This window comes from Leptonychotes weddellii, chromosome 8, assembly GCF_054177405.1.
Source record: "Leptonychotes weddellii isolate Sample4059 chromosome 8, ASM5417740v2, whole genome shotgun sequence".
NCBI classification, from domain to species: domain Eukaryota; kingdom Metazoa; phylum Chordata; class Mammalia; order Carnivora; family Phocidae; genus Leptonychotes; species Leptonychotes weddellii.
The window spans coordinates 98976657-98999150 of record NC_138376.1 but is presented as its reverse complement, the minus strand read 5'-3'; the positions used below and the strand labels follow the sequence as shown (position 1 = coordinate 98999150).

Below are 22494 nucleotides of genomic sequence, written 5' to 3'. Positions count from 1 at the left end.
AATGTACCCAGAACAGTAAGATACCGAGGAATAAACCTAACCAAAGAGGTAAAAGATCTGTACTCTAAAAACTATAGAACACTTATGAAAGAAATTGAAGAGGACACGAAGAAATGGAAAAGCATTCCATGCTCATGGATTGGAAGAACAAATATTGTTAAAATGTCCATACTACCCAAAGTAATCTACACATTCAGTGCAATCTCAATCAAAATAACACCAGCATTTTTCACAGAACTAGAACAAACAATCCTTAAATTTGTATGGAACCACAAAAGACCCCAAATAGCCAAGGCCATCTTGAAAAAGAAAAGCAAAGTGAGAGATCCCAGACTTCAAGCTGTTTTAAAAAGCTGCAGTCATCAACACAGTATGGTACTGGCACAAAAACAGACATGCAGATCAGTGGAACAGAGTAAAGAACCCAGAAATGGACCCACAACTATAGGGTCAACTAATCTTTGAAAAAGCAGGAAAGAATATCCAATTGAAAAAAGACAGTCTCGGGGCGCCTGGGTGGCTCAGTCGGTTAAGCGGCTGCCTTCGGCTCAGGTCATGATCCCAGGGTCCTGGGATCGAGTCCCACATCGGGCTCCTTCCTCAGCGGGGAGCCTGCTTCTCCCTCTCCCTCTGCCTGCCACTCCACCTGCTTGGGCTCTCCCTCTCTCTATCTCTGTCAAATAAATAAAATCTTTAAAAAAAAAAAAAGACAGTCTCTTCGACAAATGGTTTTAGGAAAATTGAACAGCCACATGCAGAAGAATGAAACTGGACCACTTTCTGACACCATACATAAAAATAAATTCAAAATGAAAGAAAGACCTAAATGTGAGACAGGAAACCATCAAAATCCTAGAGGAGAACACAGGCAGCAATCTCTGTGACCTCAGCTGTAGCAACTTCTCACTAGATACGTCTCTGGAGGCAAGAGAAATAAAAGCAAAAATGAATTATTGGGACTTCATCAAGATAAAAACTTCTGCACAGTGGAGGAAACAATCAACAGAACTAAAAGGCAACCTATGGAATTGGGAGAAGATATTTGTGAATGATGTATCAGATAAGGGCTGGTATCCAGAATCTGTAAAGAACTCATCAAAATCAACCCCCCCAAAATAAATAATCCAGGGAAGAAATGGGCAGAAGACACAAACAGACATTTCTCCAAAGAGGACATACAAATGGCTGAGACAAATGAAAAAATGCTCACTATCCCTCATCATCAGGGAAATACAAATCAAAACCACAATGAGATACCACCTCACACTGGTCAGATGGCTAAAATCAAAAACTCAGAAAACAACAGATGTTGGCAAGAATGTGGAGAAAGGGGAACCCTCTTGCACTGTTGGTGGGAATGCAAAGTGGTACAGCCACTCTAGAAAACAATATGGAGTTTCCTCAAAAAGTTAAAAATAGAGCTACCCTACAACCCAGCAATTGTACTACTGGGTATATATCCAAAGGATACAAAAATGCTGATTTGAAGGGGTACATGCCCCCTGATGTTTACAGAAGCACTGTCAACAATAGCCAAATTATGGAAAGAGCCCAAATGTCCATAGACTGATGAATGGAGAAAGAGGATGTGTTATGTATATACAGTGGAATAGTACTCAGGCATCAAAAAGAATGAAATCTTCACATTTCCAACAACATGGTTGGAACTAGAGTGAATTATGCTAAGGGAAATAAATCACTCAGAGAAAGATAAATATCATATGATTTCATTCATATGTGGAATTTAAGAAACAAAACAGATGAACATAGGGGAAGAGAAGGAAAAACAGAATAAGATAAAAACAGAGAAGGAGGCAAACCATAAGAGATACTTAACTATGGAGAACAAAGTGAGGGTTGCTGGAGGGGATGAAGATGGGAGATGCACTAAACGGATGATGGGCATTAAGGAGGACACTTGTTGGGATGACTACTGGCTGTTATATGTAAGTGATGAATCACTTAATTTTCCTCTGAAACCAGTACTATACTATATGCTAACTAACTTGAATTTAAATAAATATTAAAAATAAAATAAAATAAAAAAGAATTTCACAAAGGATCCAAGTATATATCAACAACAACAAATAAAACTGGCACTGGCTGAAATCACACACCTCAAAATAAAAAGGAGAACTAGGGAATGGCCAAACCTCTTGCTGAATCAATGACAAACAAACATTTAGTGATATTTACCTATTCATTATAAAACTGCTGTCCTTGACTCCTGGTAGAGTGATAGCTCATTTTATGCCCAATAACCTATTAATCCTTCATGCTGTATGTGGAAAAGACAGAAGTTATGCCATTTTAGACGCATACTAAAATGTACTAGAAAATGAAAGTTCTAGTCTCTTGTTTACAACAAAACAGTTGTTGGTTGTACTCTCTCATAGAAGCCAGGAGATCATAGTGTGGTATTTCTAGAATCCAAACAATGTATGGGCCCCTTAACATTATATACAAAAAATTCTCTTGAGCTCCCTAAGCTAGTCTTCAAACCCCAGTTCAGGAAATACTGGTATATTTCAGGGTCTGGATTCAGACTCCCTAGGTTGAAATCTCAGCCCTGCCCATAATAAGCTTTGTAAAGAGGCCAGGTTACTTGACTTTTCCAAACCTAAGTGTTCTTTAACTATTAAATAAGGATAATTCCATCTGCCATTTTAAGATTTTTTGTGAGAAGTAAATAAATAATAAGGATGTCCACATTTTCTCTATTTCCAATGCACTGAAATATGCCTGCTTGCAGCTCTGTCCTTAGCTAAATAAGATCTAGGAACACATCCCACAGTTTGTTACCTCAAAGCCTAAGACCAAATAGGAGGTTTAAAGCCCCTTCCTCCCTGAGGAATTCCATTATAAAAACATCACAAAACCTAATTAATGTTTTACATCATCAAAACACTGACTAAATTAAAATCTTGAGTTAAGAAGAAATAAAGATTTATTGCGTTTTGCATATTGTGTTGCCTTTCTCTTGAGCACACAGTAGGTTGATTTGCAGGAAGTAGGCAGGGGCTAAAGTAAATAAGGACATAGGTGGGTGCCATCCTGGGATATAGGAGTAGATATAACACTTTCACTAGGTGTACTCCAGACTTTGGAGGTATATAGTCCTGTCTTATAAATAGAAACCTACAAGGTAGGAAGACTGAACTATAAAAGATGTCTTGGAGTAGTCACTCATCTTAAGGTTATTAAACTAAATAGGAAGAAGAGTGAGTAGGAAAAAAATCCACATAACTCTATAGATAGCATTTGAGAATGCATGAGTGCAGAATGCAAAGCAAATGTAGGAAAATATAAATGGCTTTAGTATAAAATGGGCTTTCAAATGGACTCTGATCTGTTGAATTAATAAGTAGGTATGAAATAATAGGTATGAAACATTGAAGTAAGAATTAATACCTATTCTTCTGAAATGATTTTAAAAAAATAGAAATGGAAGGAAAACTTTCAAACTCACTCTATGAGGTCAGCATTACCTTCATCCAAAACCAAAGACTCCACTAAAAAGGAGAATTATCGACCAACATCCCTAATGAACATAGATTCTCACCAAGATATTAATTAATAGGAATCAACAGTACATTAAAAGGATTATTCACCACAACCAAGTAGGATTTATTCCTGGGCTGCAAGGATGGTACAACATCCACAAATCAATCAATATAATACACTACATCAAGAAAGGACAAGAACCATATGATACTCTCAATAGATGCAGAAAAAGCATTTGACAAAATACAGCACCCTTTTTTGATAAAAACTCTCTGCCATGTAGGAATAGAGGGAACATACTTCAATATCATAAAAGCCATACACAAAAAATCCACAGCAGATACCATCCTCAATAGGGAAAAACTGAGAGCTTTTCCCCTAAGGTCATGAATATGACAGGGATGTCCACTCTCACCACTGTTGTTTAAAATAGTACTAGAAGTCCTGGCCTCAGCAATCAGACAACAAAAAGAAATTAAAGGCATCCAAACCAGCAAGGAAGAAGTCACACTTCACTCCTGCAGATGACATGATACTCCATGTAAAAAATCTGAAAGCCTCCACTAATAAATTGCTAGAACTGATGCATGAATTCAGCAAAGTTGCAGGATATAAAATCAATGTACAGAAGTCAGTTGCATTTCTATACACTAACAATGAGACAGCAGAAAAAGACATCAGGGAATCAATCCCATTTACAATTGCACCAAAAACCATAAGATACCTAGGAATAAACCTAACCAAAGAGGTAAAAGGTCTATACTCTGAAAACTATAGAATTATGAAAGAAATTAGAAAGCATTCCATGCTCATGGATTAGAAGAACAAATATTGTTAAGATGACCATACTACCCAAAGCAATCTATACATTCAATGCAATCCCTACCAAAATACCACCACCATTTTTCACAGAGCTGGAACAAACAATCCCAAAATTTGTATGGAACCAGAATAGACCCCATATAGCCAAAGTGATGTTGAAAAAGAAAACCAAAGCTAGAGGCATCACCATTCCAGACTTTAAGGTGTATTACAAAGCTGTAATCATCAAGACAGTATGGTAGTATGGTACTGGAACCAAAACAGACACATAGATCAATGGAACAGAATAGAGAACCCAGAAATGGACCCTCAATTCTATGGTCAACTCATCTTCAACAAAGCAGGAAATAATATCCAATTGAAAAAAGTTTCTTCAACAAGTGGTGTTGGGAAAATTGGACAGTCACATGCAGAAGAATGCAAGTGGACCATCTCCTTACACCATACACAAAAATAGTCTCAAAAAGGGTGAAAGACCTAAATGTGAGACAGGAATCCATCAAAATCCTAGAGAACACAGGCAGCAACCTCTGTGACCTCAGCAGCACAACTTCTTGCTAGACACGTCTCCAAAGGCAAGAGAAACAAAAGCAAAAATGAACTATTGGGACTCCATCAAGATAAAAAGCTGCACAGCAAAGGAAATAGTCAACAAAACTGAAAGGCAACCTTTGGAGAATGGGAGAAGATATTTCCAATGTCTTATCAGATAAGGGCTAGTATCCAAAATCTATAATGAACTTAGCAAACTCAACACCCCAAAAAACAAAAAATCCAGTCAAGAAATGGGCAGAAGACATTAACAGACATTTCTCCAAAGAAGACATACAAATGGCCAACAGACACATGAGAAAGTGCTCACCATCGCTAGGCATCAGGGAAATCCAAATCAAAATCTCAATGAGATACCACCTCACACCAGTCAGAATGGCTAAAATTAACAAGCCAGGAAATGACAGATGTTGGCAAGGATGTGAAGAAAGGGGAACCCTCTTGCACTGTTGATGGGAATGCAAATTGGTACAGCCACTCTAGAAAAGAGTATGGAGGTTCCTCAAAACGTTAAAATTAGAGCTACCCTATGACCCAGCAATTGCCCTACTAGGTATTTATCCAAAGGATACAAACATAATGATTCAAAGGGCCACATGCACCCCAATATTTATAGCAGCAATGTTCACAATAGCCAAAATATGGAAAAAGCCTAGATGTCCATCAACAGATGAATGGATAAAGAAGATATGGTACACACACACACACACACACACACACACACACACACACACACTGGAATATTACTCAGCCATCAAAAAGAATGAAATCTTGCCTTTTGCCACGACATGGATGGAACTAGAGGGTATTATGCTATGCGAAATAAGTCAGTCAGAGAAAGACAAATACCATATGATTTCACTCATGAGGAATTTAAGAAATAAAACAGATGAACATAGAGGAAGTGAAGGAAAATAAGATAAGATGAAAACAGAGAAGGAGGCCAATCATGAGACTCCTAATTATAGGAAACAAACTAAGGGTTGCTAGAAGGGAGGTACATGGCGGGGGGTTGGAGTAACTGGGCGATGGGCATTAAGAAGGGTACTTGAAGTAATGAGCACTGGGTGTTGTATGCAACTTATGAATCACTAAATTCTACCTCTGAAATTAATATTACAGGTTATGTTAATTAAATTGAATTTAAATAAGAACTTTTAAAAAAAGAAAAAAAGAAAATGCTTAAAAAATGATAGTTATTGGATAGAAATGATTTAACAAAAGCTTCTAACTGGACCATCCAGTTTTAAATTAGAAGAAAAAAATGCTGTTATGTTTAATAAATATATACTACTGTGGTTGAGATCAAAGAGTAATATAAGTGATTTGAGTAAATTATATTAATAGATGATCTTGTCCCATGTGCATTTAAAGAATAAGTAGAGAGTTAGCTAGAGTAATTGACGATCACTATTTATTAATTCCCTATCCCAGAAGATGACACAAGGCAACAGACAGGAGACTTACTTTTGATTGGGAAGGCTAACTTTCAATAACCATATCTTCCATGGTGACTGATAAAGGACCAAGCTGTCTTTATCAGAAGAGGTTTGAAGTGCATTTTGAGGGTAAGATCCTCAGGGTATTCATGCACAAGTCTTCAATGACTTAATGCATCACTGATCAGTGTTGTAGTTTGCTCTGCTAGTCCCTGATAGTACTATGAGACTTCCTGAGAAATGCCATTAACTCAAGGCTGACATTCAGCTGTTAGAATGGTTAGACATGAATCCATGCCAGCTGGCAATTTAGCTACAGCCCTGAGTCCTTGCTGTCACCTTGTTAAGGTCCTGAGTTGTCCTAGATGGGTGAGAAGAGGGTCTCCTGTGAGACTCACCAGCCAGCAACTGTAGTTCCTGAATCTGTCTACCCTGGCAAAAAAATGGGCCCAAACTCTGGGTGGGGGCAGGAGGTTGTACTCCTGTTGATGACAAATAGCATCGATATGTGAAATGGCTGGTGCCTATCTGGTCCCCTGGGAATGTGACTAACCCCATTGGCTGATGCTTCCCTCCACTACGACCACCTGTGGAAACATGACATCTACAGTGTATAAATAGTATCTGCACTAACTATCTCGGCCATTCCGCCTTCACTAACCCCACAATGCCTTGCTGCTCTGACTTCACTGGGCATGGGAGGAGTGGCTGAGAACCTTTCCTACACTGATTCCAGGGAATGAGAAACAGGCCAAGGTTACAGAAGTCATCCAAGTTAAACACCCCCAGTTTCAGCCTTTGGTCAATTAAATTAGCTTTTGTATTTAATAACAGCAAAATATGGGAACATTTTACCAGATTCCATCCAATTTGCAAGCCTAAATAATGTGGGGTGATGGTAATTCTTGATTAATAACTTCAGCCTGGCCTGAATATTGTGAACAGAAAGAAGAAAGAAATTAAGTGCAGAAGGCACCCAGGCCTCTGCCACACAAATTCTAATAACTTCAACATCAATTTTGTACAACTACAAGGCTTGTTACCTTGTTTAGTGGCCCAAGTTTAATTTAAGAATCAACTGTCACAGCTTGTTCAACTCTCAGTAATGAGAGGCAATTTACTCAAGAGCCCTGTTATCCAAGAACCTTTCAGTGCACACACCATGAGCAGAGCAGGAGCGCTGTATTATTTTAAAAGTTATATATTTTCTTTATGTAAAATTTTGTTGATCTATGTTTTCATCATTAACTCTCATTAGTCAAAACAGAATCAGCTCCTAATTCAGTTCTAAACTCTTCACGGGAACTCATTTTTGTTGTGCTTTAGAAATAAATGCCAAGTATTTCTAAATAACAATATCCTAAAGGAAGAGGCCCCTTTGTTCCTTGTATTAAGAAAATGATGGAGGGCAATAATAAAAATATTCTTTCACCCAAGAACTACTAACTAAACAAATAGTAAATCCAAGATACAACTTTAAAAGTGGAAAATGATTAAAAAAAAAAAAAAGAGGCACTATACCTGCTGTAAATCCAGTGTAATTGTCACATAATGGTATTCAATTCCATTCTTAATACTGGGACTCTGCCACCAAGTGTTCTTTCCATCAATAGCATTTGTAATCGGGTGTCTCTCTGTTGAATCAGCAGCAATATGTGGAAGGATTAAAAAAAAAAGATCATATAATGAATTTATAGCTGTTCCTTTAAAGAAAAAAGTAAAACTAAGTTGAAAGCATCATCATGTGAATATCAAACATCAAAATAATATAGAGAGAAACTCATATCTTCAACAGAATTAATTTAATGCCAACTTTTTCACAACACTCTATAAGGTAGCATGAAATGCCTCAATAGTTAGGCTGTAAGAGAAGAAGCTGCTCAACACTCTGGTCATCAAATCAAATAGGTGACTTTAAAGATTACTACAGAACTAAAGTGTGAAGAAATAATATTGAGATCTAATGGATGTGTCAGTCAAAGAGGCAAAAACTCTACTGTTTGAGGCAGCTCTAGTATGCCATTCACTTTGTGAACAAAAACATGAAATCCTGAATTGTGGTTGAAAGGTACTTGAAGATTTACCCTTCTGACACATTCATTATTACCAAGACTTGGGCAGTCCAGTATGTATCTGGGTTTAATATAAAATGCTGTCAAATCCATCCTATGAGACTTTTTGCAGTCAGGCCTTAACTGGCCAACTTCCAACCACTATTTAAAAAATATAATGAAAGATGGGGTGCCCGGGTGGCTCAGTCAGTTGAGCGTCCAACTCTTGGTTTTGGCAAAGGTCCTGATCTCAGGGCTGTGAGTTCAAGCCCCACATGGGGCTCCATGTTCAGTCAGGAGCCTGCTCGAGATCCTCTCTCTCCCTCTCCTTTGGCCCCTCCCCCTGCTCATGTTTGTGTGTGCACTCTCATAAAGAAGTATATCTTTAAAAATATATATATAATGAAAGATACTCCAAATCTCCCATCTAGCATTTTCCCATCCCCATCATCACTAACTCAATGGAGGAGTCTGGACAATAATGGTAAGCAGGGAGAGAATAGCCCACGGAACTCTGTCCTACCAACAAAACGTGGATCTTCCCTCACCTTTACTCCAGATAGGTGAGAACAGAACCCGGTGTGCGAATTAAAAGGAAAACTGGAGATAGACGACAGGAGGGTGGACAATCACCCCACCCCACCCTACCCCAGCAGTCTTTTCTTGCCATCCCTTTCCTTCTTGCGCTCCTCACACTTTGCATTTCCTCCAGCTTAGCACTGTGTCCCTCACATCAGCACCCATTACCCCTAAGGTACCAAAGCCCTCATTCTGGTTTGGTTCTTAGTCATGGGTTCTTATCTGAAATCTGTTCTCCTTTTCCAAGTAATACAAATTCCGTTTTTTGTTTTTTTTGTTTTTTCTTCTCTTCTAAAAACAGGCTCAAGCTCATTCACAGGCGAGGATGGCAGGAGTGGAGGTGGATGGAGATGTTCCTATTTCTATTCCAAGGGCTGCGCTAAGGTACTTAACTTCCTAAACTCTCACTTGAAAGTCAACATATTGAACCATTGAAATGTAAGCAAACCGGAGGCTAGCTTCCCTGCTACTCTTCTGTACATTATGGATTGCATATGACTTGGGGGGTCAGTCTTGAGAATTTTTTAATACTACTTCTCTGGGGAAATGTTTAAATAAATGGTCTAAGAGTAACCTTTTAGAGTAAAACAGGATCTTTTTTGTAAATGGAAGGAATACTTCAAATAATGAACAAACCATATCACTACAAGGAGCAGTCATGGACTCTCCATTTGCCTACACGATGTAGTAATGTAAACAGGTACTCTAATGATAATGGTGATGAAAAAAGCATGAGATCTGGAATAAGAAGAGCTGGAGTATGAGGAGCTAGATATTCCACCTGGCTCCACTATTTGGTATTTAACCATGGCAACTCACTTACATTGTGTGTGCAATTCTTGAAATAGGGATAACAAAACTCCACTCCACAGCAGGGGTTCCCAGATTATTTTTCAGAAAAAAAGTAAATTAAAAAAAAATGTATGTGAGAGAGATTTGTGGAACTGATATGAGTTCTGGCTCTTCATTGATGCAAGTCACAGTAACCTCCAGTCTACTTTACTGTCATTTAATATACCATCACTATTATTTCATCAAATAATGAACAACTGAAACCAACAAAAGTTTTAAAGAACCATAATTTTAAAATGAAGAAGAGTTCTTTAAAATGTATTCATTTTGTTGTCATTAAAAATTTAGAATTTCCCATTTTCTCATTTTTCCATGGACCAGTTAAACATACCTTGGATGAGAACTCTAAACTAACACGGTTACCAGAGGAACATTAGAGCTATTAATATTCTAACCAGTATGCATATACATAAAATAAATTATACATCTGTTCAAAATGTACACTGTTCTGAATCTTAATTAGAGCTGAATTGCATTTAATAAAAAATTTGAAAAGAACAACAAAACCAAGGAAAATGAAGTTCTCAATGCAATAGGAATTTCATAATAAAGTGAAATTCTCTTCAAAAGAAAAATTTTTATTCAAACTGAATATTCTTTGATTATATTAGTTTTATTACAGTAGTCTGCTATGACTTGTTTAATTAAAAACATAGAGGCTTATGTTCTCCAGTTACTTATGGGAATATGAGAGCATAGGACAGGACAAAAATATTCTATTTTTATTGATAAATTATTTAGTTCAGCTAAACAACTGGATGGATTTTGTTTTGTATCAAGTCTTACCACATTTGCAGTCCACTGAGATGAGGCATCCTACCTCATTACTGAAAAGTAAAACTGCTGAATGTATTTAATAATTAGCACTTGTTCTGTTGAAGCTAGGAAAGGTGTCAGGTCTTTATAATAATAGCAAATACCATAAGCAAAACCAAATATCAAATAAATGCCCTTGTGGTATCAGTGGGTGCTGAAATTGGCACATTAGGAGTCAGAACCATAAGTGAAATATTTCTGGCATTGCTTCTGAAGAAAAATATCACAGCAAACATTCCCCAAACATCTTCCGGAATCTTCTTTACAGACTGTGGGTTTAATATGTGACTGAAAACACACACAAAACCACATTTCCAAATCAAATTTGTGGCTCTTAGGTAATTCTGAGAGAAGCTATCTAATTGGAAATTTTGATATCTCCCAACTCAGGTCAAATTGATAAGAGAATTAGTCACAAAAATGAGGATTGGGAGATGAATCAACAATTAACCAAATCCCCATTATGAAAGTTTAATCATAATTAATTTGCAAATACTGATTAATTGTTGGCATACTTCCCTTATTTAGAATGAGATAGAAACTTATAACATCCTCAACAGGGATAGCTACACAAGTCATTCCAAGGGCTAACTGATCAGAAAATTGGCAAGGGAATCATTGACGAGGTAAATATTTCAAACTGCTAGTTTTTAATTGGGAAGCACAATCTATTAACAGGAAGTTCAAGTTTCCTTTTCTTTGTATGGTAGTTGAGTACCTACCTGCCAGATTTATTCTAACTGTTCAATGAATTTGTAAAACTTTATCATCTGTTGCTCCAACTTTTCCTAAAATATATTCATGTAGTTTATTGCTAGATGTTTATTCTTATAGGGTATTGTTCTTTCTAAATTTCTAGTTCCAAAACAGGACTTTGAAATGTAATGAAGTTGGTAGCTTAAAATTAATCACACAAAGTAAATCCAGACTATAAGTTTAAAGAACACTTCAGGTAAATAAAAATGAGGAAATACAAAAAATATCTCCTTTGCATAGTGCTTAGTTACTAAAACATTCTGTTCACTATTGTCCCAATATAAAGCTAAATTTGCCTAAATATGGATGCTTCCACTGAAACACAAAAGACTGAAGGGGGAAGTGACAGGGTCTCTCTTGGACTCAATTTGGCAAATGCATCTCATCCATTTTTTCCAACCAAGAGTCTCCATTCAATTATTTTCCACCCCAATCTTTGCATCTTCCTTCTATTCTGTCTCTGTGACTGTACATAGTTTCTTGTTTTTCTCCTTTCCTGGAATACCTTTCCCTCTAATATCAGGCAATTAGGCTTTTTAATGCCCAACTAAGTCTGACCTTCTTGGAAACTTCTCTTGATACTTCAGTTCCCACTAATGTTTTCCTTCTCAGAAATTCTACATCACTTATAATATGTACCACTAGGTATATAAGCCCTGAGTTTATAGTTTCAAATATTTGTTTAATTGCTTTCTATATTCAAACCTTATCTATCCTAACATTGTATTTATAGGAACTATAAATATGTATATTTATATTTATACACACACACATATACATGTATACACACACACACAATTTTACACACTTTAACTCTCCCTCTCTGCCCAGTCCAACCTAAACACGCATTCACACACTCCCAACCACCTGCCCATCACTCCCCACTCCATCCCAACCATTTCTATGCCTCTGGGCTTTCTCACATTCCTCATGAAATCATCAAGGCTACCAGTCTAAACCAATGGCAGTTTCTCCCCATCAGGCTTCATTTTCCTCCCTAATGAACCTAAAGCTCATAGTCGATCAATTCATTTATCTTCTGGCCTTTACTTCCATTTTCTTGCCCCTTATCCTTCCATTCCACTTTCTCTGTAAAATTGCATGAGGCTCAGTACAAACATTTGATTCTTCCATTTTACCCCATATGGAATTCTTACTTCATTCTCATTATGGCTCAGCAATTTTCCTATTCCCCGAAAGCAGTTAATCAAAATTTTACTTCTTTCCTTAACAGAAGACTCAGACACATATCTTAATGAGAAAATCAAGAACATTAAATAATAATTCCCTCCCAAATACTTCCTTCTCTCTGCCTCTACTCATCCTCCCTCGTTCTGATTTGATCAGTTAAAAGATATGTGTCTCTTAATTCAAGGCTTTCCACCTCTGTTTAGTGACTCATCCGTTTTTACCTCTAGAGAACTACCACCCCCACCTTTATCCTCAACTTTCCTGGCCTCTCCTTTCACTGAAACTTGTTCAAATGCCTCCTGACTCTGAAAACCTTCAATACACCACATGTTCCTCTGTCGAAGTCCTCCATTCCCTTTCACATCAAAGATATTTGAGGGACTATTCCTACACTCCTTTCTTTCCTTTCTACCACTCATTTATCAACTTTGTGGTGTGACTTTTGCCACCATCAATCCACTGACTGCTTTAACAAGGTTACCGATGGATCCCATACTGTCAAAATCAAGGAAAATCTATTTTACACTTTGCTTACTCAATTTCTTGGAAGCAGTTAACATTGTGGATTACTCATTCTTCCTGAAAATTCTTTCCTTTCTCACATGCATGGTACCTGAATCTTCTGATTTCCTTCCTTGGATTCTGTTTCTCTTTATTGCCTTTCTAGATTCCACTTAACCTACCTCCCTTAGTTTTTGATATTTCCACAAGGCTTTGACCTAGATCCTTTGCCTTTATTGTTCTATACAAAAATAAGCAAACAGGTAAGATGTGTTCCATCACTCCCCACTCCTATGCCCATACCATGATAATCTACATCATAGAAATAACCAGAGCCGTTAAAAGGCAAGGAAGGTTTCTGATGGTCGCCATCTTCTTCTTATTTTTTTTTAACATTCTGTGATACACAAGACCACCAATTTTAGTCACAAAAGTCCCAATTCTCCAAATAAAATAATGTTTTCAGCACCCCTAAATTATACAATAGAGAGGCGACTATGCGTTCTTCCTTTTAACCAGTTCCAGTAAAGAATGCACAATGCCTTCCAACTTTCTTTTGAGATAAAAAAATGTAGACTGTGAGAGAAAACTTCCTTCATTTTATAAGCTTTGCAACTTAAAAAGAGAAGGAAACTAAGCAAATTTTAAAATAATATAATTGTGAAGTTTTATTACTCACCTCACTGACATTAAGTATTTACATTATTAACCTCCCCAATATATATTTGATAATTTCCCAATATGTATCTCTAAATCAACCTCCATCTCTAGAATTCTTGCATACCACCCTCCCCTTCTCCATGTAAGTTCTTTACCTGTTAAACCAAATTACTCATAATTAACTGAATATATCATGCTGTTCCATACCTCCAAGATTTGCATATGCTTTTTCTTTTATAATACTTTTCATCTTACTCTTATTTTTGCAGCACATGGGTCACTTTCCCCCAGGAATAGTTAAATAACCTCTCTCATGTTCCCTTAACACTCTATTTACTTTTCTGTTTCTCCTATTTCCCCTTTCAGTCTCTTAAGTTAAGGGCTACTTATGATTTACCATTATGCTTCAATACAATGCATTGCTAATAACAGGTGTTCAAATGCTTGCCAAATAAATACATAAATGAATCTGAGATGTCAGTGGAGTTCATAGAAGCCAGCAAGGGGGCTTTGTATGACACTTGTCCTTAAAACACTCCTCTTGTGGTGTTTAAGAACCTCCATAATCTGGTTCCAGGCTCTGCACAAGATTTACCTCTACGTTCTGCCTTTTGATGCTTTTAGTTCTAGCCATTCCTAACTACTTGTAGTTCCCTGAGCAAGTAAGTTTTTCTGTCTTATTCGGAAGTCTCTTCTTGGCATTTCTTCTTCTCTCCCCACTCTCTCTTTTACCTGCTCAGCTAATACTTGTCCTTGGATCTCAGCTTAGATATCCCTTCTTTTGGCAAGCCTTCATTTGCACCAGGACTGAATTTGTGACCCTCCTCTCTCTCCTTCAAGCCCCTCTACTGATTCTTTACTTTGGACTTTTTGCCCATTTCTTCATTAGTTGAAGTGAGGGACCACACCTTATTCCTGTTGAAGTTGAATCTTCACCAGAGTACCTGGCACATAAGTGACCAATGAATGACTAAAGCCTACATTAATAACCACATCCTCAGATACTATTCTGGAGGTAGTAAACCTAATGACTGGCACAGGTCTTCAGCTAGAAAACCTTCCTCAAGTAATGTACCTAGTACATATAAAGAACTCCAATGATGTTTGTCAGATGGTAGAGAAGGGGTATAAAGAAGCTCCCTTTCCCAAGTTCCAAGTTCCAGGAATTTGGGAGACCACAAACCCTTTGACTTTAATGCAGCTTCACCTCAAAATCTCTCAATTACAGATCCTAGCCAGTGCCAGGCAAATACGTATTAAAATACATACGGTATGGATTGCTGCTGTTTTGATTGCAGATTCGACACTGAGGGTTCCTCACGGGCTGCCCAGGGACATGCTCTACCAATTTGCAATACATTTCAGGTCCTTTTTCTCCACATGTTGCATTTGTGGTGATGAGAGCATTAGAAGCAAGATTCAGGACAGCAGGAAATAAACCTGAAAAAGAAGGACAAATGAAGATTTGTGGGCCAGAAACAACATGGTATGATTTTGGTGCATTTTAAGATGAAATTAAGATAGGATATTTTTCAGAGCATTAAATTAATCGAAAATTAAATAATCAGTGATAATTGAATATTTGACTTAATTAAGTACTCTATATAAATAGCATGTGTTCTCAAATGAACATTTCTTTTTGGGTCTTAAATATAAAATCTAAACCTATCTTCTTAATTTTTATTTATTTGAGAGAGAGAGGGTGAGAGAGAGCACATGAGAGTGGGGAGGGTCAGAGGGAGAAGCAGACTCCCTGCCGAGCAGGGAGCCCAATGTGGGACTCGATCCCGGGACTCCAGGATCATGACCTGAGCCGAAGGCAGTCGCTTAACCAACTGAGCCACCCAGGCGCCCCCTATCTTCTTAATTTTTAACCTCTAATACTTTATTAGGAAGAAAGTCCCATCTCTAACACACACTTTAAAAAAAAAAATCTTCTCAGACTGTTGAATCTCAGATCTCTACCTCTGAAACAAATAATGCAATATATGTTAAGAAAAAAAAAGAAGAAGAAGAAGGTAGCAGGAGGGGAAGAATGAAGCAGGAGAAATCGGAGGGGTAGACGAACCATGAGAGAGGATGGACTCTGAAAAACAAACTGAGGGTTCTAGAGGGGAGGGGGGTGGGAGGATGGGTTAGCCTGGTAATGGGTATTGAGGAGGGCACATTCTGCATGGAGCACTGGGTGTTATGCACAAACAATGAATCATGGAACACTACATCTAAAACTAATGATGTAATGTATGGGGATTAACATAAGAATAAAAAAAATAAAAAATAAATAAATAAATAAAAAAATAAAAAAAAATCTTCTCTTCATGTTATTGGCAAAAGATCCATCTTCCATCTTCCATTTCAGCTATTTTATATCTAACAGTAAACTATAATCATATGTAAAGGTTTTGCACAAGTTTGCATTTATATTTTTTGTGGTCATTTTTATGCTCCAATTATTATTTAGCATTAAGTGGTTGTTATAATTCCTTTATATCCAAACTGGAGAAAATAGCAAATGATAAAAAGATTTTGGAAAACAATTCTTTACTGCCTTCTGTGCTATAAGGCCATATTATATAGCAATATATTATCAGAAACAACAAGTATAGTAGTCCATGATCCTACCGGCAATTATTTCTTAGATACAATAGAATTTTAAGCTTGCTCAGATAAAATCACAGAGACCCATCTTAGTGTAGAGATGAGAAGGCCCTTCATTCCAAATGAACTCAGGTCTTTACTTGCTACAACTTAATGTCAATTTTGCTTCATGTATACATGTCTAGTATTTGTATTTTATGGATCTATTTTCAATGACAATATAGTAAAGTCATTTATCAGAAGCCACTCTAACTAAAAAACTTGTCTTGGAGAAAGTACATTTGAGATTACAGATAATTTGACTCAGTTTGTATAAGGAACATGCTAACCATTTAGGTGGTCTCTGCTCTATACACATGCCAAGTAGGTCTACATTAACTCAATCTCTGATAGAAAGTTCTTTATTAACTAAATCTTATGTCCCAGTGTTTTACTGAGATCCCTAGAGTTTTGAGTTCATCAGTGTTTTCTTCCCTATCTTCAAACCTTAGCACATGCTAGGTACAGAGTAAGTACGCAATATATTTGTAAAATGAATGGACTATAAATACTGGCCACATAAATGTTCTTTTTTTTATTTTATTTATTTATTTATTTGAGAGAGAGAGCAGGAGAGGGGGGAGGGTCTTGAGGGAGAAGCAGACTCCCTGCCGAGCAGGGAGCCCGATGCGGGACTCGATCCCGGGACTCCAGGATCATGACCTGAGCCGAAGGCAGTCGCTTAACCAACTGAGCCACCCAGGCGCCCCTGGCCACATAAATGCTCTTTGCATTATCTGCATCTTCATCCTCCTCCTCCTCATCAGCATTATTGAATGTTTATAATGTTCCAGGAACTATTCTGTCAGGCACTGTTCTAGCACTCTATCTTCTTGGACTAATTTGCTACAAATGATACCCTTAGGAGCTACATGCTATTATTACCCTTATTTTATTGAGATGTTCAGTAACTTGCCTATGATTGCAGCTAGCAAATAGCAGAACTGTGATTTGAGCCCAAGAAATCTCGCTCCAGATCTATCCTCTTAATCACTATACTGCATGTCCTCTACTATATCATATGAAACTACATAAATCTATTGCTAACTTGTGGTCCTGGTTGATCTTAGAACTGCATTGAAAGAAATAGCAGTACAGCAAATAAAAAAGATTTTTAAATAATTTTGATCTCTTTTGTAATCATGCTCAACAATTTCAAAGAGGTAAGCAAATTCATAAGACCAGGCAAGACCACAATTATTGTCTCAGTCACTCTCAGGGTCTCCCAAAAAGCTGACTCCAAACAATCTCTTTCTTCCCTCCCTCACCACACTTTTACCAGTTTCTAAAATCCCTCTGGTTCTGCTGCTCCAATCTAGCCATGCCCCCACCCTCCCAGCCCTCCTGCCTTGTGCTTTTCTCCAGCTAATAGTTACTTGGGGTTTCCAATTTTTCCTTGTTTGCCAGATGTTCAGAACTTACTTTTTTTTGAGGATTTTTTTTATTAAGTTCAATTAGCCAACATATAGTACATCATTAGTTTCAGATGTAGAGTTCTCTTATTCATCATTGCATATAACACCCAGTGCTCATCAGATCATGTGCCCTCCTTAATGCACATCACCCAGTTACCCCATTCCCCCACCCCCTTCCCTTCTGCAACCCTCAATTTTTTTCCCGGAGTCCAGAGTCTCTCATGGTTTGTCTCCCTCTCTGATTTCTTCCCATCCAGTTTTCTCTCCCTTCCCCTATGGTCCTCTGCCTTATTTCTTGTATCCCACATATTAGTGAAACCAGATGATAATTGTCTTTCTCTGCTTGACTTATTTCACTTAGCATAATCCCCTCCAGTTCCATCCATGTCAATGCAAATGGTAGGTATTCATCCTTTCTGATGGCTGAGTAATATTCCATTGTATATATGAACCACATCTTCTTTATCCATTCATCTGTTGAAAGACATCTTGGCTCCTTCCACAGTTTGGCTATTGTGGACATTGCTGCTATGAACATTGGGGTGCATGTGCCCCTTCTTTTCACTACATCTGTATCTTGGGGTAAATACCCAGTAGTGCAATTGCTGCATCATAGGGTAGCTCTATTATTAATGTCTTGAGGAATGTCCATACTGTTTTCCAGAGTGGCTGTACCAGCTTGCATTCCCACCAACAGTGTAAGAGGGTTCCCCTTTCCACATCCTCACCAACATTTGTCACTCCTTGTCTTATTAATTTTGGCCATTCTAATTGGTATAAGGTGATAACTCAATGTGGTTTTGATTTGCACTTCCCTGATGGCAAGTGATGTGGAACATTTTTTCATGTGTCTGTTAGTCATTTGTATGTCTTTTTTGGAGAAGTGTCTGTTCATATCTTCTGCCCATTTCTTGACTGGATTATTTGTTTTTTTGGGTGTTGAGTTTGAGAAGTTCTTTATAGATCTTGGATATCAGCCCTTTATCTGTTATGTCATTTGCAAATATCTTCTCTCATTCTGTAGGTTGACTTTTAGTTTTGTTGACTGTTTTCTTTGCTGTGCAGAAGCTTTTTATCTTGATGAAGTCTCAATAGTTCATTTTTACTTTTGTTTCCCTTGCCTTTAGAGACAGAATTTACTTTTTTACTCAATTGCAATCACTATCTTATTCATTCTTCCCGATGAGTTTATTTCCCCAGCCCCCTCGTTTCCCTCATCTGTATGCTCTGACCCCCTCAATGAGACTTTCTGCCAATGTGACATGAGTAGAGCTAATATGATCAGATGGTCACTGTCAGAAAAATATTAGCCATTCATAAAGCTACTGTTATATATTTCATGAGGAAATGTAGAGTGTTTTCTAAATGGTAAAGTACTATAAGTACAAATGTTATTTATCTTTTTTTTTAGTTTTACTTATATATGCAGACTTATTGGAAACTACCTCAATTTTGTGAAGTTCACCACATTACAAATTTTAAAATAATTTGATCATTCCCAAAGCATTATCTCTTTACCTTATTTTATTCTCTAGATTGGTAAATGATATATGATTAAATAAAATTTGTCTATCTTTCTCTTCTATCATTCATTGCCATTTTGCATTTAACTGTACAATTATTATCTCATCAAATATGGATTGAGCACAGTATGCCAGATACCACAAAAGATTTGAGAATGAAAACACTATTAAGATAGGCTTTCTTGTGAGAAGTGATATGAGATGAATCTCAAAGGAAAAATAGTAGTTTATCTGGTAGAGAAAAGGAAGTAGGGAAGAGCAAACACAGCAGGCAGAGGGAACAGCATATGAGTATGGACTTGTTTCTGAAAGCTTATGTGAATTTTGAGTGACTAATGGAGTTCTTGTGATTGTTTTAACCCGTAAGATTAGGTGATTGTTTAGACATGGATACAGATCCAGGTATATAGATATACAGATACAGATATGGCTACAGATCTAGACACATAGAGATTACACAGAGTATACACAATGGTTCACATATACATCAAAACAAACCGCTGCCTATTTGTCACTGTCAGTAATTTGTTTTAGTGGCATTTTTTTACAGGTCTTCATAATTTTAGTGTATACTGTAGAACAAAATAGGTAATTAGAAGGAAGACATATGCCAGGCATCCTATTTCTAGGACAAAACTCTACCTCTCGTCTTGCTGGCCTGCAGAGTAAGTTTAGGTAGTTAAACCCCTTCTAATCCCTCCAAACAAAACCAGTTTACTTATACAAAAGCCATCTCAGGCAGTGGCCATCCATCTCTAAAACTGCCGCAGGACACTGTCAGTTTTGTTCTGTGATCTTTGTCTCCTCCCTCAACTTTGACTAGTTCTGACTTTGACCCTGACCTTGAGTCTGTTTCACAGATATGGGTAAGACTCCCCATGCCCTGCTCTGGTGCAGCCCTGTGTAGGACCTGATTTGAGTTGGCTTGACCTGCACTTTCTCAGGTCTGAGTAATCATGGGAGGGGGCCAGAAAGGAAAGACGACTGGTGAAAACTATTTTATTGTATATTGTAGGGTCTGAAAATATAGAATTGGATTACATTCCAATTCCCCCACAGAATTAAATGAATAAAATGTGAGCAAAATGACATGGCTGTAAAAGAATCACATGTAAAGAAGTAACACTGATTCAGAAGCTATTTCATATTCATTGATAGGACTTAATCGCTTGGTCACCCCATTGCATAGATTTTATCAGTCTCATTTTACAAATGAAGAACGTGCAGCCCAGAGAAGATGAACATTTTGCACAAAATTATGAATTAGTAAGATTGAAAACTAAGATTTGAACTCAGCCCTTTAACCTAGAAGACTTATTCTTATCAGGGCATGAAGAAGAGACAAAACCTGGTCCTCAGCTTATCAGTTTACATATTTAATAGAAGAAATAACTTGCCCAGTCACCACCCCTTTGTTGCTTCATAGACTTTTCTACTCATAAACAAAGATATTAATAAAATTTACATTTATTATCTTTCAGTTCTTTCCATTGATTTGTTACACTTATTAATCATGTGCTCAAAATTAACCTTTTCAATTTAATTGCCTTGCTTTGTGGCCAAGGAACAGTTGCCTTTCGAAGTTTTATCAGCTATTTTGCTGTTTATTTTTTTAAAAAGTCAGTAAAGTATATTGGTCAGGGAAGGTCTCCAATTAGTTGCTAACAACCAATTTGAAGAGTCAGTCAATATCTGAGCTATTATTGAATCTTCAGCAGGTTGTATTATAGATTGCAGCCCATTTTCATTATATGTTAAATCTATTAAGCTGTTCCTATTTATTCCCACTCAAAAGCAGGAGAGCAATATTTATTGCTACATTCAATATGGGTTGTTTGGTTAAGATTATGTAAACACTGTGAGTGTAAATGAACTACAAATAGCTGGTGAACCTTTATAGAGTATTGACTTACAGCCTCTTAATTCAATTTGAGGTCATGTAATGTTAATGACATAAAAGCCAGTCGTCATTACCCATATGATTATGATTGACATTTTTTCTGAATAGTATCTAGACTAAGTAAATTTAGTTGGATTTGTGGCATAACAAACAAAGTCTGAACAAAACCAAATATTTATTCTCCCTATATTGTGTATTTTATTAGAGATAGGAATATGATTACTATATAGAAAATAATATATATTCTGTTATATAATGTATACTATAATAAATAGTCTAGAAAAAGCTAAGTTATAGCAGGTGAAAAATAGAAATTTTTTACAATATGGCAAACATTTAGAAAGTTCACCAAATTTCCAGTTGGATGTTTTTATACTATATTTGCTACTCCAAATACTGTGGTGTGTTCATACACATTTGCATGATTGTGATGATTTGTAACCTCAAAATCTCACACTCTGGTTTCAAAGGGCAGAAGCACTTTTAAAACCTGCATGTAGAGGTTCTACTTTTAATAATTGTGGAGTAGCTTCCAATGAATCAAACCCCTCACAAATTACAGCTATGACTTCTGAACAAATTATATATTTTTAGAAACCCCAAAAACCTGAAAACAATGGAGAACAACCCAAAACAGATAAGGTAGGAGGGATGTGTATGCTTAGAAAAAGGAAGATATTGGATGTGTTTCAGACTGCACCAGGCACAGTGGTGAAAACACAAATAGAATTCCACAGCTCCTCTCATCTGTCTGTCTTTTTCTAAACAATCTTGAAAAACCAGAGAACAAAACTAAGAACAGCCATAGCTGCAATAAAGTGAGAAAAAAATGCTGGAAAAGAGAAAACCACATAAAAGGAGCCAAAAATATGTGTATAAACTCTTCCCAAATCCTTCACTGACGCCAGACCTGAATATGGCCCAGCCTGTACTCCAACTGGGGCTAAAAGAACAAAACAGAAATCTATGGTAGCTGCATTCCACAGGGGAGACTACAGTTTAGTGTTTGAGTCCACACAAGTTAGTCAACTGGTATAACACAAAAATAAAAAATGGAGGACTATTCTTCAGAAAAACATAACAGAATCCTGGGTTTCTACAATGTATCATTCACAATGTCCAGAATGCATTTAAAAAAAAAATATTAAACATACAAAGAAATAAAATGCTACCCATATTTAAAGAAAAGCAATGAATAAAGACCAACATTGATATCAACCCAATGTTGGAGTTAGCATACAAATATTTTTAAGCACCTTTAAACCTATGATCAAGGACACACACAAAAAATGCTTA

The 22494-nt window shown here is 37.0% G+C and overlaps 1 protein-coding gene across 1 annotated transcript in view; it reads right to left on the bottom strand.

Annotated features, from left to right (window-relative positions):
* LAMA2 (laminin subunit alpha 2) overlaps window positions 1-22494 on the bottom strand; it is a 576425-nt gene that overhangs the window by 429274 nt on the left and 124657 nt on the right. The window contains exons 2-3 of the mRNA XM_081828983.1: window positions 14993-15163; window positions 7839-7951 (exon numbers count right to left, since the gene is read on the bottom strand). Of these exons, the coding sequence (XP_081685109.1) occupies window positions 7839-7951; window positions 14993-15163 (284 nt within the window). The remainder of the gene's footprint in view (window positions 1-7838; window positions 7952-14992; window positions 15164-22494) is intronic.